Source organism: Oryctolagus cuniculus, chromosome 10, assembly GCF_964237555.1.
Source record: "Oryctolagus cuniculus chromosome 10, mOryCun1.1, whole genome shotgun sequence".
In the NCBI taxonomy this organism is placed as follows: Eukaryota; Metazoa; Chordata; class Mammalia; order Lagomorpha; family Leporidae; genus Oryctolagus; species Oryctolagus cuniculus.
The window spans coordinates 51564510-51583070 of record NC_091441.1 but is presented as its reverse complement, the minus strand read 5'-3'; the positions used below and the strand labels follow the sequence as shown (position 1 = coordinate 51583070).

Below are 18561 nucleotides of genomic sequence, written 5' to 3'. Positions count from 1 at the left end.
CCAGGAACTTCTGGGTCTCCCACGTGGGTACAGGTACCCAAGCACTTCAGCCATGTTCCACTGCTTTCCCAGGCACATTAGCAGGGAGCTGGATCAGAAGTGGAGCAGCCAGGACTTGAACTGGTGCTAATATGGGATGCTGGCACTGCAAGCGGAGGCTTTACTGGCTACACCACAGTGCCAGCCCCACATTCATATTTTTATAAGTATGCTTAATGTTTCTTCAGTTTTGGTTTACATTCACATTGTGAAGGGGAAAGACTTAGAAATATTCTTTTTTTAAGGTTTATTTATTTATTTGAAAGTCAGAGAGAAAGTTATACAGAGAGAGGAGCGGCCGAGAGAGAGGTCGTCCATCCACCAGTTTACTCCCCAATTGACCGCAACAGCTGGAGCTGGGCTGATCCAAAGCCAAGAGCCAGGAGCTTCTTCTGGGTCTTCCACTAGGGTGCAGGGGCCCAAGGACTTGACCATCTTCCACTGCTTCCCCAAGCCATAGCAGAGAGCTGGATCGGAAGTGGAGCAGCTGGGTCTCTAACTGGTTCCCATATGGGATGCTGGTGCTTCAGGCCAGGGTGTTAACCCACTGTGCCACAATGCTGGCCCCAGAAATATTCTGATCATATTTCTAACTGAGTGAAGCTTTAATCCATAGCAAAAAATAATCAGTCTCTTGCCATTTCTCTCTCAGATAACATTTACAAAGAGAAAAGAATCAGTTTCTCTCCCTATAACTGAGTATCTGATTATAATTTTTTTAAAGATTTATTTTAGTTATTTGAGGGACAGAGTTAGAGGGAAAGACAGAGAGGTCTTTGATCTGCTGGTTCACTCCTCAAATGGCCACAATGGCCAGAGCTGAGCCAATCTGAAGCCAGGAGCCAGGAGTTTCTTCCAGGTCTCCCACGTGAGTTCAGGAGCCCGAGCATTTGGGCCGTCTTCACTGATTGTTGAGGCACATTAGCAGGGAACTACATCAGAAGTGGAACAGCCATGACTCCAAAGTGGAGCAACCTAGAGCCAGTATGGGATGCCGGCACCACAGGCAGAGGCTTAACCTACTACACCACAGCTACGGTCCCTCTGATTATAATTTATACCTCCCTGAGTGTTGGATAATTGTGAAAAGTGGATTATTCTGAGAACTTTGTCATTATTGACTAATGCTGACTGTCTCAGCAACTGAAGGTTCTTCCAGGTTTGTAGACAAAAGATTTGAAATAATGAGAAACGAGTTTGTGAATGCAAAAAGCTAATGATTACATGAGAAATCGCCAAGTTTCCAAGATTTTGTATATGAATTCTTTTTGCCATTTAGTGAATAGTAAGAGAGTGGGCAGAGAAACAAAATGGTCATGGAAAAATCAAATGCCAAAGTCTTTAATTGCAGTGTTTGCAGCCATTGCATCATTTAAAGTTTATGGTCAATTTATCAGTCTTTTGATAGTGCTGTGGTCTAGATATGGTCTGAGAATCCAAGGATTCATGTGTTGGAAACTTGATCCATAGGGTACACATTAGCAGGAAGCTGGATTAGAAGCAGAGCTAGGGCACAAATCCAGGGATTCTGATGTTGGATGCTGATACCTCAAGTCACCACTTGAGCAAGCACACTTGTGGCAAACACAGTCCTCAAAAATTAATTTCTGGGGCCAACAGTGTGGCACAGTAGATTTAGCCACAACCTGGCACACCAGTATCACATACAGGCACAGGTTCGAGTCCCAGCTGCTCCACTTAGAATCCATCACCCTGCTAATGCATCTGTGAAAGCAGTAGAAGATGGCCCAAGTGCTTGGACTCCTGGCACCCACATGGGAGCACCAGATGGATTTCCAGGCTCCTGCCATCAGCCTGATCTCTCATTACTGAAGTAGTCCCTCAATTTAAATTCCTTGAGTATATGTTTGATAATAAAGTAGTACTCTTGTGTCATAAGAAGCAGTGTAGTTTATGATAAGTGTTTAAACCATTACTTTTTAAAACCATCTTTATAAACTAAATAAGGATCATCCAATTAAGTCTTGAAATAAATCAGAATGTATGACAAGTGTCACTTCATTATGCATTAATGAATTTACTATTTTTGTAGGACTGACTGCTGATGCTAGAGTGGTAATAAACAGAGCTCGTGTGGAGTGCCAGAGCCATAAGCTTACAGTTGAGGACCCGGTCACTGTGGAATATATAACTCGCTTCATAGCAACTTTAAAGCAGGTAAGCTTTTTTACCTATTCTAACATTTCTTTTTTTCCATCATTATAGGTCATGTCCTAGAAATACTATAATCACTTCAATTAGTTATTCTATTAAATTCCTTATTCTTTCACATGCTTATTTATATCTACCCTCTCATTCCAGTAGAATGGGCTCGATTTCATCACTGCCAATGTAATCCATGTCAATTCTGCTAAAATTTTAAAAGACAAGGAATTGGGGCCGGTGCTGTGGTATACAGGTTAAGGCCACCGCCTGTAGTGCCGTATTCCATATGGGCACTGGTTCAATTCCTGGCTGCTCCACTTCTGATCTAGCTCTCTGCAATGGCCTGGGAAAGTAGTGGAAGGTGATCTATGTACTTGGGCCCCTACACCCTCATGGGAGACCTGGAAGAAGCTCCTGGCTCCCGGCTTCGGTTTGGCGCAGCTCCAGCCATTGTGCCCATCTGGAGAGTGAACCAGCAGATGAAGATTCTCACTCTCTCTCTTTCTCTCTCTCTCTGCCTCTGCCTCACCTCTCTGTAACTCTTTCAAATAAATAAATAAATCTTTTTAAAAATTTTTAAAAGAACAGTCTGATCTTTCAAGATAATTTTTTAACTTCTAGAGATATTAATAATAATAACAATAATTCTTTCAGGTTTTCCAAATTAATATATATTATCCTTAATTCTATAAACTTAAGTGCAGCTGATCAAGCTTAGATATGACTTGTTTTGAATCCGTGGGTAGAAGCGTGGCTTCATATTAAGTATGATCATGATGTACACATGTATTTTTTTTCATTTTTGTTATATGTACTTTATATATAGCAACATTGTCCATGCAATTATTTTTACTGTTTTCATTTAATACTGCTTCTAGTTCCTTTTTGATGATTTAGTTATACCGTTTTCCATTTCTTTTATAAACTGCCCCACCCTACTCCACTACTATAATAACATCACTCTATCTTGGTCACAGCATTTTTTTTTGCTCTTTGAATATTATATTGTTAAATTAATTTTTAGTATGGGATTACTAGATTTGAGATTGTAATTGATTCTAATACTCTTGTTATATGTGGCTAAATTGCTTCCTAGGAAAATTGAACCAATTTTTATTGTGCAACTAGCAATGTGTAAATGTATCCCTGAAGAATCATCAGCATTGGGTTTTTCATTTTTCTTTTATTTTGCAAATAACTATCACATTGTACTGCAATAGTTGTTTTAATTTGTGTTTTATAATTAGCAGTAGGGCTGAAATTTTTCACATCGGTTCGCTATTTTCATTTTTGCGAGTGTAAACTGTCTTTCTTTTAAGAGACACTTGAGTGGTTAAGTGTGGTGCAAGAGCCAAAATATGGGGCATTGAATTCTTAGTACCTTGGGGGAATCTATTTAGCTTCCTTTTGTTTCAGTTCTCTTATTTGTAATTTTTTTTTTGACAGAGTAACACAGTGTGAGAGAGAGACAGAGAGAAAGGTCTCCCCTCCATTGGTTCATCCCCAAAATGGCTACTACGGCCAGTACACTGTGCCAATCCGAAGCCAGGAGCCAGGTGCTTCCTCCTGGTCTCCCATGCGGGTGCAGGGCCCAAGCACTTGGGCCATCCTCCACTGCCTTCCCGGGCCACAGCAGAGAGCTGGCCTGGAAGAGGAGCAACCGGGACAGAATCCGGCGCCTCAACCGGGACTAGAACCTGGAATGTCGGCACTGCAGGCTAAGGATTAGCTTAGTGACCCACGGCGCTGGCCTTATAAAATGGTTATTATTATTTTTTTTTTTTTTTTGACAGGTAGAGTGGACAGTGAGAGAGAGAGACAGAGAGAAAGGTCCTCCTTTTGCCGTTGGTTCACCCTCCAATGTCCGCCGCGGCCGGTGCACCACACTGATCCGGTGGCAGGAGCCAGGTACTTATCCTGGTCTCCCATGGGGTGCCGGGCCCAAGCACTTGGGCCATCCTCCACTGCACTTCCTGGCCACAGCAGAGAGCTGGCCTGGAAGAGGGGCAACCGGGACAGAATCCGGCGCCCCGACCGGGACTAGAACCCGGTGTGCCAGCGCCGCAAGGTGGAGGATTAGCTTAGTGAGCCACGGCGCCGGCCATAAAATGGTTCTTATAATAACAGATTATGTTGAGTTGTAGTCAGTCATTTAATACATAATACATTTCAAGCTTTTAGAGCACATTTTGGTGTGGATTATACCATGTGTCTCTGTAGACTTTTAAATAAACCCTGTACTTTTTATATATTGAAGTTTTAACAAAATTGCCCTATTTGGGATTTTTAAATTTATTAATTCATGTTATAAGAAAGTCCAACATTTTTTTATTATTCTACTTTTCTATTTTATTTGCTTTGATTTTTCCAGTTTTTAAAAAGGCATTCATCAGGAAAAGGTGGAGACAGAACATTGTATACATAGGATTCCCCATTGTAGCTTTTAGATTTCCTTCTAGAATATCAGAGCTATACATAGAATATTTATGTAAACATAGTCATAAGTCTCTAAGCAAAGGTATTGCTGCTGGGAAGGCCTGGGGCTCTGGGTCAGAAGATAGATATCTCATGTGTACCTTTGTACTTTCAGATTATTTTAACCCTATGCATATATTAGTTTTTCATTAAAAATTCATTAAGCAAATAAAGTAAATAAGTCTCTCCTCTAAGAGTGTTTATAAAACATTTTCTTCATACCTAGATGTGAAATGGAAACATTAGAAAGTAAGAAGAATTCAGACAAATTCTGTTCCTTAAGAGTTTACTTACGTTCATAGTCAGCTATTTACATTCAAACATTGAAGTGGCTTATAAAAATATATAAAATTTAAAAATTAGAGTGTAGATACGATACACGTATAAGACAAGGGAGAATGGTAGCATAAAGCTGTTTCCAGCCCCTGACTTATATATGGGCATAGTTAAATTCTCAGAGTTATCTGAAGTTGTCTGTAGATTCAGTCCTTGGCTTTTTGTCAGTACCACCTGTTTGCAAGCCTTCAAGGAGTACCAGTCTCAGTGTTAATTCCACCCTTTGGAGCACAAATCCCAGAAGTTCCCTGGCACTAATATAAAAAGAAATTTTCCAGCACCCTGTTGTTTTTTGAGAACAAAGTAGGGTTCCCCACTCCAACCCTGTCTCCTCCAACAGAAACAGAGATTTTCTTGTCCTGGAACTGAAAAATATTGTAGTTGGATTTTTAAGTAGAGATAGGATAGTACATAGTGAACAGAATATACCTGATAATATTAAGATCAAGCCAGAATACTTGATAATAATAATAACAATAATTTTAGTGTCTTCAAGGTAAACAGAGGAAGTACTTCCAAAGCACAACCCCTGGAAATCAGCTTTACTGAGAACGAAGAAGCTGTGTCAAAAATACACAGTTCTCTGGTATATTTAAGAGATTGCAATATAGTTAATTATGTTACCAAAATGAATACATAGAACAAGAAACCAATTCTAAGCAAACTTGGGATTTTATTTTACAAATTGTATGCTTTAATGATTTTAAAATTTTATCTTGAGTTGAGCATTAACAGTATCTAAAAATATGTAGCATAAGAATCAGGAAGGTCGATAATTTCTCAGCAATACTTTATTACTAGGATTTTAAATTTATAAAGAATAGTGTTATCCTAAAAATACTTTTTATCTTTCAGAAATATACTCAGAGCAATGGACGAAGACCTTTTGGTATTTCTGCCTTAATTGTAGGTTTTGATGATGATGGTATCCCAAGATTGTATCAGACAGATCCCTCTGGTACCTACCATGCTTGGAAGGTGAGTCATGAGTTTACTAATTTGTTCTGGAAGTTGAGTAACTACTCACTCTGAATGCCTTATAGCTTTCAGGGACATGACAGAATTATGTTGCATTAAAATATTGATGGTAACACAAACTTCATAAATGTATCCATTTAACTAGTCAGAAATAATGATGGTTTTGGATAGGTAACATCTTGGCTTATTGATCACAGGTTCTTTTCTTATCTCTTGAAAAGATGTGACAAACTCAAGAGTCTGTAAATGGCCAAATGAAATACTGTATATAATTCCTATTCATTGTACATTCTTTCAAATTAGTGTTGCACTATATAGATGCCTGCTTTAGAAATACTCTCCAGGAAGCCGGCTTTGTGGATTATTAAGTAAAGCTGCGGCCTGCAATGACGATATCCCATATGGGTGCTGGTTCAAGTCCCGGCTGCTCCACTTTCAATTCAGTTCCCTGCTGATGCACCTGGGAAAGCACTGGTTGATGGTCCAAGTGCTTGGGCCCCTGCACCCATGTGAGAGACCCAGAAGAAGCTCCTGGCTCGTTGCTTTGGCCTGACCCAGCCCTGGCCATTACAGCCATCTGGGGCGTAAGCTCTCTCTCTAACTCTTCTTTTCAAATAAATAAAATAAATCTTTATTTTTTAAAAAAGAAGCAGTCTTCTGGCTTCAAATGAAGCATTAAATGAGCATTTAAACTCCATGCTGAAATATTTAATGTGCCTTCTCTTCTAGGATTCTGAGCACCCGAAGGTATGAATCTATACTCCTATGTTTGTATTCTAGCAATGATCTCCCACAGAATTCTTGAAATATAGTTTGTTTTCTGGATGAGTTGTTATCCTTGTTTTGGTGTCCAACTACTGACTTTTTTTTTCTTACCTTGTTCCGTTTCTTCTTCACCATAACCCAGCAGGGCTTAACCGGCAGCTTTACAAATTAGGAAGTTAAGGTTCAGAGATGTTGGGTAACCTGCTCAAAGATATGAGCCAGGAAATGGAAGGGCTAAAGCAAAATCTGGCATTCTTGACTCCGCTCTAGTTCTCTACCATATAGGAGGTTGTTTGGATTTTTTACATTTTTAATCTGGCAAGTTTCTCTGTAGAAATCAAACTGTTTTTCAGAACTTTCATAATCACAGGGTCCTTAGTCAATACATTTCTTTTAACTTACTGAATGATGTATTTTTTTATTTATTTAAGGTATACAAATTTCATGTATTTCAAATATATCAATTCAGGAACACAGTGATATTTTCTACCCTATCCTCCCTCCCACCCATGCTCCTACCCTTTTTCCTCCTTCCTCTCCTAGTCCCATCCTTATTATTTACAAAGACCTATTTTCAGTTAACTTTATACTCATAAGATTAACTCTTACACTAAGTAAAGAGTTCAAAAAATAATATGAAGAAAAACACTGTTTCTCAATAGTTGAGACAAAGGCTGTTCAAAGTCATTGCCTTTCAAACTGTTAATTTCACTCCTATAGATTACCTGTTAGGTACTCTGTTACCTCAGATCAGGGAGAACATACCATCTTTGTCTTTTTGGGACTGGCTTATTTCACAAAGTATAATGGTTTCTGGTTACATCCATTTTGTTGCAAAAGACGGGGTTTAATTTTTCTGTTCTCCTATGTAGAATTCCATAGTATATATGTACCATATTTCTTTATCCAGTCTTCAATTGATGAATATCTGGGGTGATTTCATATCTTAGCCATCACGAATTGAGCTGCAATAAACATGGGGTACAGTCACTCTTTCCTATTCTGATTTCTTTTCATTTGGGTAAATTTCCAGGAGTGGGATTTCTGGGTCATATGGTAGACCTATATTCAAATTTCTGAGGTATCTCCATATTGGGTTAACTAGTGGCTGCCCCAGTTTACATTCCCACCAACAGTGGATTAGGGTACCTTTTTCCCTACATCCTTGCCAGCATTTATTTTTTGTTGACTTCTGTGTGAGAGCCATTCTGATTGGGTTGAGGTGAAACCTCATTGTGGTTTTGATTTGCATTTCACTGATGGCTAGTGATCCTAAGAATTTTTCCATATGCCTGTTGGCCATTTGAATTTTTTCTCTTGAAGAAAAAGACTTTTCAAGTCTTTTGTCCATTTCTTAACTGGGTTTGTTTTGTTGTTGTTGAGTTTCATTAGCTCTTTATAGATTCTGGATATTAGCTGATTATCAATTTCATAGTTTGCAAATAATTTCTCCCATTGTGCTGGTTGCCTCTTCACTTTGCTGCATGTTTCTTTTGTAGTACAGAAGCTTCTCAGCTTTATGTAATCCCATTTGTCAGTTTTGCTTTGATTGCCTGTGCTTCTGGGGTCTTTTCCAAGAAGTCTTTGCCTATGCCAATGTCTTGAAGGGTTTCCCCAATGTTCTCTAGTAATTTAACAGTATCAGGTCATAGGTTTAGGTCTTTGATACATTTTGAGTGGATTTTTGTGTAAGATCTAAAGTAATGGTCTTGTTTCATACTTCAGCATGCAGAGATCAGTTTTCTCAGCACCATTTGTTGAAAAGACTGTCTTTGCTCCAGCAATTGGTTTTAGCTCCTTTGTTAAAGATAAGTTGGTTTTACATGTGTGGATTGATTTCTGGAGTTTCTGTTCTGTTCCATTGGTCTACACATCTTTTTTGCCAGTACCAGGCTGTTTTGATTATGACTGCACTATAGTATGTCTTTTGTTTTTTTTTTAGTTTTTATTTAATGAATGTATTTTTCATAGGTACAACTTCAGGAATATAGTGGTTCTTTCCCCCATACCCACCCTCCACCTTGACTCTCATCCCACCTCCTTCTCCTTCTCCCATCCCCTTCTTCATTATGGTTTATTTTTAGTTTGATTTTTATATACAGAGGACAACTCCATGTTAAGCACAGATTTCAATAGATTGTACCCCCCACACACAGACAACCTATAGAGTACAGTTTGAGAACAAGATTTGTAGTTAATTCTCATAGCACAACTCATTAAGGATGGGGGTCCTACATGGGGAGCAAGTGCAAAGTGACTTCTGTTGTTCCTTTAACAATTAACACTCTTATTTATGACATCAATGATCATCCAAGGCTCTTGCCATGGGCTGCCCAGGCTATGGAAGCCTTTTGTGACCATAGACTCCATCGGTATTTGGGCACAGCCATAAGCAAAGTGGATGTTCTCTTCTCCCTTCACAGAAAAGTACATCCTTCTTTGATGGTCTTTTCTTTCCACTGAGGTCTCACAGAGATCCTTTGTGTAGGATATATTTTGCCACAGAGTCTTGGCTTTCCATGCCTGAAATGCTCTCACAAGCCTTTTCCTTTTATCCTTTTTTACTGCTATATAGTATTCCATAGTGTACATATCCTACAATTTCTTTATCCAGTCTTCGGTTGATGGGCATTTAGGTTGATTCCATGTCTTAGCTATTGTGAATTGAGCTGCAATAAACATGGAGGTGCAGAAAGTTCTTTTGTTTACTGATTTCATTTCCCTTGTGTAAATTCCCAGGAGTGGGATTGCTGGGTTATAGGGTAGGTCTATATTCAGATTTTTGAGGTATCTCCATACTGTCCTCCATAGTGGCTTTACCAGTTCATATTCCCACCAAGAGTGGGTTAGGGTTCCATTTTCCCTACATCCTCTCCAGCATTTATTGTTTGTTGATTTCTGTATGACAGCCATTCTAACTGAAGTGAGGTAAAACCTCACTGTGGTTTTGATTTGCATTTCCCTGACAGCTAGAGATCCTGAATATTTTTTCTTGTGTCTGTTGGCCATTTGGATTTCCTTTTTTGAAAAATGTCTGTTTAAGTCCTTGGCCCATCTCTTAACAAGGTTGTTTGTTTTGTTATTTTGGAGTTTCTTGATCTCTTTGTAGATTCTGATTATTAATCTTTTTTTTTTTTTTTTTTTTTTTGGACAGGCAGAGTGGACAATGAGAAAGAGAGGCAGAGAGAAAGGTCTTCCTTTTTCTGTTGGTTCACCCCCCAATGGCCGCTGCAACCGGCATGCTGCGTCTGGTGCACTGCGCTGATCCGAAGCCAGGAGCCAGGTGCTTCTGGTCTCCCATGCGGTTGCAGGGCCCAAGCACTTGGGCCATCCTCCATTGCCCTCCCGGGCCACAGCAGAGAGCTGGACTGGAAAAGGAGCAACTGGGACAGAATCCAGTGCCCCAACCGGGACTAGAACCCAGGGTGCCGGCGCTGCAGGTGGAGAATTAGCCTATTGAGCTGAGGCACCAGCCTGGTTATTAATCTTTTATCAGTTGTATAGTTTGCAAAGAATTTCTCCCATTCTATCAGTTGCCTCTTCACTTTCCTGGTTTTTTTTTTTTTTCCCCTGTACAGAAGCTTCTCAATTTGAGGTAATCCCATTTGTTCATTTTGCTTTGACTACCTATGCCTCTGGGGTCTTTTCCAGGAATTCTTTGCCTATGCCAGTGTCTTGCTAGGTTTCCCCAATGTTCTCGATTAATTTTATGGTGTTGTGGTGTAGATTTAGATCTTTAATCCATATTGAGTGGATTTTTGTGTAAGGTGTAAGGTAGGGGTAGGGGTCTTGTTTCATACTTCTACATGTGCACATCCAGTTTTCCCAGCACCATTTGTTGAAGATTTTGTCCTTGCCCCAGGGATTGGTTTTAGCTCCTTTGTCAAAGTCAGTTGTAGATGTTTGGATTGATTTCTAGTGTTTCTGTTCTGTTTTCTTTTTTTAAAAAACGATTTATTTATTTGTGAGAAAGAGTTACAGAGAGAGTTTGAGACAGAGAGAGGTCTTCCATCCGCTGGTTCACTCCCCAGATGGCCCTAGCAGCCGGAGCTGCACTGATCCAAAGCCAGGAGCCAGGAGTTTCTTCTGGGTCTCCCACATGGGTGCAGGGGCCCAAGGACTTGGGCCATCTCCCACTGCCTTCCCAGGCCATAACAGAGAGCTGGATTAGAAGAGGAGCAGCCGGGACTAGAATCGGCATATACATTTATAATAGTCACATCTGGTGCTGTGCGGGTCTGCGGACGCCTTCCTTGGAACAGGAGCTGTCAAACCCTGCGCTCTGTTCCCTTTTGCATGGTAACCAATAAAGGCCATTTGTACTGAAAAAAAAAAAGTCACATCTTTCTGTTGAATTGATCCTTTACTCATTCCTTTAATCATTATATAGTGTCCTTCTTTGTCTCTTTTAATAGTTTTTATATTCAAGTGTATTTTGTCTGATATTAGGATGGCCACACCAGCTCTTTTTTGGTTTATGTTATCATGGAATATCTCTTTCCATCCTTTCACTTTCAGTCTGCGTGCATCTTTGTTGGTAAGGTGTGTTTCTTGTAGGCAGCAGATAGATGGGTTTTCTTTTTAATCTATTCAGCTAGTTTGTGTCTCTTAACTAGGAAGTTGAGACCATTTACATTCAGTGTGACTATTGTTAAATACTGTCTTTTCCCTGCCATGTTTAGAGCTGTTAATGTATTTCAGATTTCATTTATATTTTTGCTGGGTCATTTTCTTTTTTTTTTTTTTTAAGATTATTTACTTGAAAGTCAGTTACACAGAGAGAGATGGAGAAGCAGAGCAAGAGCAGGGTGGGGGAGGTCTTCCATCCGCTGGTTCACTCCCCAGTCGGCCGTAATGGCCAGAGCTGCACCAATCTGAAGCCAGCAGCCAGGAGCTTCTTCTGGATCTTCCCAAGCGGGTGCAGGGCCCCAAGGATTTGGGCCATTTTCTACTGCTTTCCCAGGCCACAGCAGAGAGCTGGATTGCAAGTGGAACATCCAGGACTCGAACTGGTGCCCATATGGGATGCCGGCACTGTAGGCGGTGGCTTTTCCCGCTACGCCACAGTGCCAGCCCCTGCTGGGTCATTTTCTATGTTCATCTTCTTTTGTAGTGAAGTTCCTTTTTCTTTGTTTCTGTGTGTAGCACATCCTTGAGCTAGTGTTGTAGGGCTGGGCAAGAAGATACAGATTCTTTCAATTTCTGTTTGTTGTGGAAAATCCTTATTTCTCCTTCATTCATAAATGAGAATTTTGTGGGGTACAGTATTCTGGGTTGACAATTTTTTCTTTTAGGACTTGGAGTATATCTTGCCATTGTCCCCTTGCCTATAGGGTTTACAATGAGAAGTCTGGGGTGAGTCTAATTGGATTACCTCTGAATGTGATATGTCGTTTCTCTTGGGCACATTTTAAGATTCTGTTCTTTGTGTTTCACTGAGCTGAGTGTTGCCACAATATGTCATGGTGAATTCCTTTTCTGGTCTTATCTGTTGGGAATTCTGTGTATTTCTTGTACTTGGATGTCTCTTTCAATCTGCTTATTTTGGATGTTTTCTGATATAATTTCATTAAGAAGGCCTTCTAATCTGTTCTCTTTCCATACCTTCCAGAACTCCTATGATCCGTACATTGGATCGCTTGATAGAATCTTGTAAATTTCCAACCGTGATTTTTAATTTTCTAATTTCTTCTTCTTGTTTGGTCTGACTGTATTTATTTCTGGAAATTTGTCTTCTAGCTCTGATATTCACTCTTCTGTTTCATCTGTTCTATTTCTAAGAGATTCCATGGCATTTTTTTTAATCTGGTCAACTGAATTTTTATTTTGGCTTCTCTAGAATCTCAATTTCTTGGGAGTGCTTTTTATGCAGATCTTAATCTGTTTCTGATTGCTTCTAAGTAATCTGATTATTAATTTTCTGAAATCCTTTTCTGGCATCGTCACAATTTTCTTCTTCTTTAGCCTCCATTATTGAAGATTTAGATTGCTCCATTGGCGAGTTCATAGATTCTGCCTTGTTCTTATTCAGGATTTTTCCTTTGTTCTTTGGCATTTCTCTTTGTATTCTGATTGGTTTTATTTTTAAATTGATTTCCGTCTGCTATGAGCTGCTATGTGTCTGTGCCCATTGCAAGTGGAAGCAAGGAGCTCCACCTCCTGGAGTTTTGTTTATTTCTGGTTCCTTATGGAGGCAGTTACTAGGGCTTTGGTGTACTAAGCCTTGCCTACTGGGGCTGGGCTCTCTGCTCCCTTGTTAATAAAACGAGCTTGGGTTTTCATTGTTTAGCATTATTTGTTGTACAACTTGCATGATGGTGGAGGCGGGGAGTCACTCTGAATTATGATCCTTGTTCCCTGGCTGGTTGTGTTGTGAGATGGCCCCCACAATTGATGGGTTTGTGCCCTGGAGGCAAAAGCAGCAGGCTGCTGCCTACAATCAAAAATGTAAACAATCAATATGGCTTTTCCCCACCAGGAGTAGCTCCAGTTGAGAGGAGGGGGAAGATATTGATGGATCATGGTGTGTTCAACATCTCTGCCCATCCCCCAGAATTTCTCCTTCTTCCCACTTAGAGCTCCAAGTGCTATTCACCAAATTTCCCCACTCGTTGCTGGATCTCCGTAGGCTCGCGACCTCTCACCTGGTTCGCTGAGGGAGCTGTGCCTGTCCCCTCGCTGGGTCCCTGCATCGATCCTTCTCTGCACTTCAGGCACCTCTCTGCTCCCTCCATTCTACCCCACCCCTGATGTGGACCCGCGCAGTCTCTAGTGAACTCCTGGGCCACTCTGCGTAAACTTTTTGTGATTCCACCGCCTGCTTGTATCCCCTCTACTCATTAATTATCCATTTTTCCCTGCACGAACATCCTGCTGCTATACTGCTATACTGCCATCTTGCCCCTCCTCTCTGTAATATATCTTGAAATCTGGTATTGTCATGCCTCCCGCTTTGTTTTTGTTATTTAAGATTGCTTTAGTTACTCGGAGTCTCTTGTGTTTCCATATGAATTTTAGCATCATTTTATCTAGAACTGAGAAGAATGTTGACATTTTGATTGGGATGACATTGAATTTGTAAATTTCTTTCAGTAGTATGGACATTTTGATGATATTGATTATTACGATCCATTTTTTACACTTTTTTTGTGTCTTCTGTTTCTTTCTTTAATGTGTTATAATTCTCATTGTAGAGATCTTTGACATCCTTGGTTAAATTTATCCAAGGTATTCATTTTTTTTGTAGATATTGTGAATGGGATTGATCTTAGAAGTTCTTTCTCAGCCTGATATTGTCTGTGTATACAAAGGCTATTGATTTTTTTAGTGTTAATTTTATATCATGCCCTTTTACCAAACTCTGTTATGGTTTCCAATACTGACAATTTATTGATGCACTCCAAACCAATACAAAAATCTAGGGCCTATAGAAATATCCAAGCTTTATATAATTTCATTCTAAAATTTATTTTACTATTATGAAGAGCCAGATAAATTAATGGGGAAATATTGCTGTGGTCTTTGTGCCTATGTTAAGTAAAGAATTCATAAGCTGTTTTATAAACTGCTTAACTAGGCCAGTAAAACAGTGAAATGCAATCTTGCAACAAAAACCAAATATTTCTGTCAGCTGAACATTGCTTTTTTAAAGATATTTGTTTACTTATTTGAAAGGCAGAGTTACAGAGAGGCAAAGGCAGAAAGAGAGAGAGAGGTCCTCCATCCACTGGTTCACTCTCCCAAATGGCTGCAACGCCCAGAGTTGGGCCAATCCAAAGACAGGAACCTGGAATTTCTTCTGGGTCTCCTACATGGGTGCAAGGGCCCAAGGACTTGGGCCATCTTCCAATGCTTTCCCAGGCCATAGCAGAAGGTGTATAAGAAGTGCAGCAGCAGGGACTCAAACCAACACCCATATGGGATGCCGGAGCCGCAGGCAGAGGATTAACCTACTGCACCAGAGTACTAGTCCCTGCGCATAATTTTTTAATATATTTAGGTAACCTAGTTGGTAGTCAGAAGGCATGGATGTCCTGCAGCAAATACCAGATGTTTTTTCCAACAATGAATAGTCAGCCTTCTGTATCCATCCGTGGATTCCAAATCTGTGGATTCCACCAACTGCAGATTGAAAATCCTTTTTTTTTTTTTTAAATGTGTCTTTACTGAGTATTTATGATTTTTTCTGGTCATTATCCCCTAAATATTGTTTTGAAAACTGTAACATATTGTATTATGTACTATAAGTAGCCTAGAGATGATTTAGAGTATGCAGGATGTGCTTAGGTTATATCAAAATACTATGCCATTTTATATAAGGGACTTGATCATCTATAGATTTTACTGTTAAGGGGTAGAAAGGAAGTTTCTAGAACCAATCCTCCATGGATACTAAGGGATGGCTCCTCTTGATTTCTTAATTTACCTAATCTATGCCCTAAATAATTTAGCCAAGTTATTACACTCAGCCTTCAAGTATTTTAGAATCTTTCGTGTTATGTATGTTTCATTTCAATACCATAAAACAATTTCCAAGTTTACAAAATTTTTCATTTTAATTCAGTTGCTTTATGAGCATATATATGTGTTTTATCTTTGGAAAATTACAAAATTTTTCAATTGTTGGGAATTTCTTTGATTATCTTCTGAAAATGTGTTCTACTGTGGTATGTTCAGGCCACACGAAGGGGCAAGTGGATATGAACAGTATGTGCACACACAAGCCCCCCTTCATCACTTGACTCTTTTTTTTTTTAAAGGCTTATTTATTTTGCTTGAGAGGCAGAGTTACAGACAGAGAAAGGGAGGGACAGGGGGAAAGGTCTTCCATCTGCTGGTTACTCCCCAAATGGCCACAATGGCTAGAGCTGGGCTGATCCAAAGCCATGAACCAGGATCTTCCTCTGGGTCTCCCACATGGGTACAGGGGCCCAAGCATGGAGGCATCTTCTACGGCTTTCCCAGGCCATCAGCAGGGAGCTGGATTGGAAATGGAGGACTTGAACTGGCAGCCACATGGGATGCTGGCACCACAGGCATACGCTTAACCCACTAAGCCACAGACCAGCCCTACATTTTACTATTTTCACATATTGTACTTTCTTAGGAGAGTTCTGTTGAAGGAAGTATTAGACAGCTTTAAACAACAATAACAACAACAACAAAAAACCCGACTATCAAGGGCAGATTCAGAGTTTAAGTGATTTGTTTATCTAAACTCCTCCCTTTTAGTTACTTGCAAGTAGCAATAGTGGGATTTAAAGTTAGACTCTTCTATATGTTCATCCTGTGTTCTTTCCACTACATTATGGTACCTCTCCTAAACCCAGTGACTAAATTCTGATATCTATTTTTGAAAGACAGAGTAAAATCTTCAAAGCTTATTTCTATACTTTGCTATGAGATCAAGGTTTTCTGGTTCTTGGTTTGTGATGTTTTTCTCACTGTGATGTATATTACACCAGGTAGCCTGGATAAAGCAGTGCAATTTACTGTTGAGAACACAGCTCTGGCAATTGCATGATAACACTGCAGTGCTAGATCATGGCCTTACAATGTACAGTAGTGTAAAATGAAGAAAAGTAGTAGAAATTGGAAGTTAGAAATTGTCCACATGACCTGTTACAAAACTAAGAATAGAAGTATCTGATATGAGCTCTTTGGTTTGCTGAGTTTCTTTATCTTGGCACATGGCACAGACTTATTTCTGAAATTCCTGGACCATTAACAATCACATGAGCCTTATGGTTATGAGCCTCCCGTTAACTTTTTTCACTTTATGTGGGAGTGCTTAAAAGACCCCCAGAAAAATCCTTTGAGTTCTAAATACTTCCTGCTTGGTAGCATTGTATAATAGTAGCTTTATTGCCCTCGATAGTCAGGTCAGGTCCTACCACCATTATTGCCATTTTCTTGTTGGTTCAGTGGTATGAGGAGTCCAAAATAGCCAACTGGCAGTCTCAGCTTCTAGCTCATTGAAATTATTATGACATTTGTGGAAATGTACCCCACCTCCCTGTCCCACCTTGGGCACTAAGACCAAAATAAAATAAACCTTTGGCAGTAAGACCAAAATAAAATAAATGTTGATCAGGAAAAATGACCATACTGATAAGATTGCAGTTAGATATTGACATGGCTGCTTTTGAGTTCTGCAAGTCTGAGATGTATGACCATGTGCTCAAGTGACCTAATGATACCAGCAAGTATACCACACTTGACAAGCTGGTCTACATGTGTGAGTCCTTCATCAGGGACTACCTAGTGGTATCTGTCAAAGATTTCTTTGACTATGATGACTGGGAATATGGAAGAAGTTCACAAGTAGGGCAGGCATCCAGGTAGTAAGGGATAATCTCACAAAGACCAGCCTAAAGCTAATTGCCAAAAGCATGGGAAAGAAATCATGCAATTGCCTCCCTGCTCAAAGTGGACTACATATATATATATATAGACTCAGTAATTGAGTTGCAAGCTGGCTCAGTCCACTGGTTAGGGTCTCAGTCTTGGGAGCCTGAAGAAACGTTGGTGAATGGTGGTAGAGGTGTTCACTGAGAAAGTTAAGACTGGTGCACTTTCCCTATCTTAGTACTTGGCCAGTACAACCAGCTCCTCAGGTCTGAAGAGGAATTGAATAGCAAGGCTAAGTTTGCTAGTAGAAATTTCAGAAAGCCCCAAGCTGAGTAAGCTGTGGGCAAGCTAGCTCCTGAGCCTTTCAGTCACTAGCCCGGGCTAGTTAGACCCTACCCTGATGTCAGCCAAGACACCTCATGGTCCCAAATCAGTGCTTGCTGGGGGCCTCAGGTAGATAGTCTCATTGCTTCCTTTGACCTTCTATAGAGAGCTTGACTTGGAACCCTGTTGCAAAGCCTAGCATTGTAACCATGTGATTGGCCAAAATCATTGTTTTTCTCATTTTATTTACCACAAGTAACCCCACTTGTAATGTCCCACGTGGCCACAGGTAAGATCCCCAGTGTTTTTGTGTGTAAAATGAAAAGCTTATTTATTTAACAGTATTTACTTTTCATTACTATAATGAAATAACTGAGGCAGTCTTCTTTATAAAAAAAAGGAAATTTATTTTGGCTCCTGGTCCTGGAGATGCAAAGTCCAGTAGCTTCATGTGGTGATTGCATTCTGACTGGCAGAGTCCTGAGATGTCACAGGAAGTACATGTGTCTGTCTGTATCTGTGTGGTGTCTCTTCTTGTAAAGTCACCAGGATTTAGTCACAGGGGCTCCCCCGTGATGACCTAATCCAGTCTAACCACTTTCCCAAGGTCCCATCCCCTAAACACCGTAAGTTTGCAGTCTCATAGTACTGTTCACATAAGGTTGTGGAGACTACTGCTTGAGTTTCCAAGGACAAATATTCGACTATAACAAATGCTGAGACAGTATTTCCCTTTTCACTGTGTGGACATAAGCACTAATGGTATAAAAGCAAAAGCAGATAAAATTGTTGGTGGTGGGGCCAGCACTTTGGCATAGTGGGTAAAGCCACCACCTATAGTGCTGGCATCCCATATGGGCACTGGTTCGAGTTGTGGCTGCTGCTCTTCTGATCTGGCTCTCTGCTATGGCCTGGGAAAGCGGTAGAAGAAAGCCCAAGTCCTCGGGCCCCTGCACCCGCGTGGGAAACCTAGAGGAAGCTCCTGCTCCTGACTTCAGGTCAGCACAGCTCTGGCCATTGCCAGAGTGAACGTGGGGAGTGAACCTCTCTCTGTGTCTCTGACTTTCAAATAAATAAATTAAAAAATCTTTAAAAAATAAATTTAAAAAAGATTTATTTATTTAAAAA

General features: G+C 40.2%; 1 protein-coding gene across 1 annotated transcript in view; it reads left to right on the top strand.

The window, feature by feature from the left end:
• PSMA8 (proteasome 20S subunit alpha 8) overlaps positions 1-18561 on the top strand; it is a 61288-nt gene that overhangs the window by 25748 nt on the left and 16979 nt on the right. The window contains exons 3-4 of the mRNA XM_002713467.4: positions 2093-2217; positions 5872-5994. Of these exons, the coding sequence (XP_002713513.1) occupies positions 2093-2217; positions 5872-5994 (248 nt within the window). The remainder of the gene's footprint in view (positions 1-2092; positions 2218-5871; positions 5995-18561) is intronic.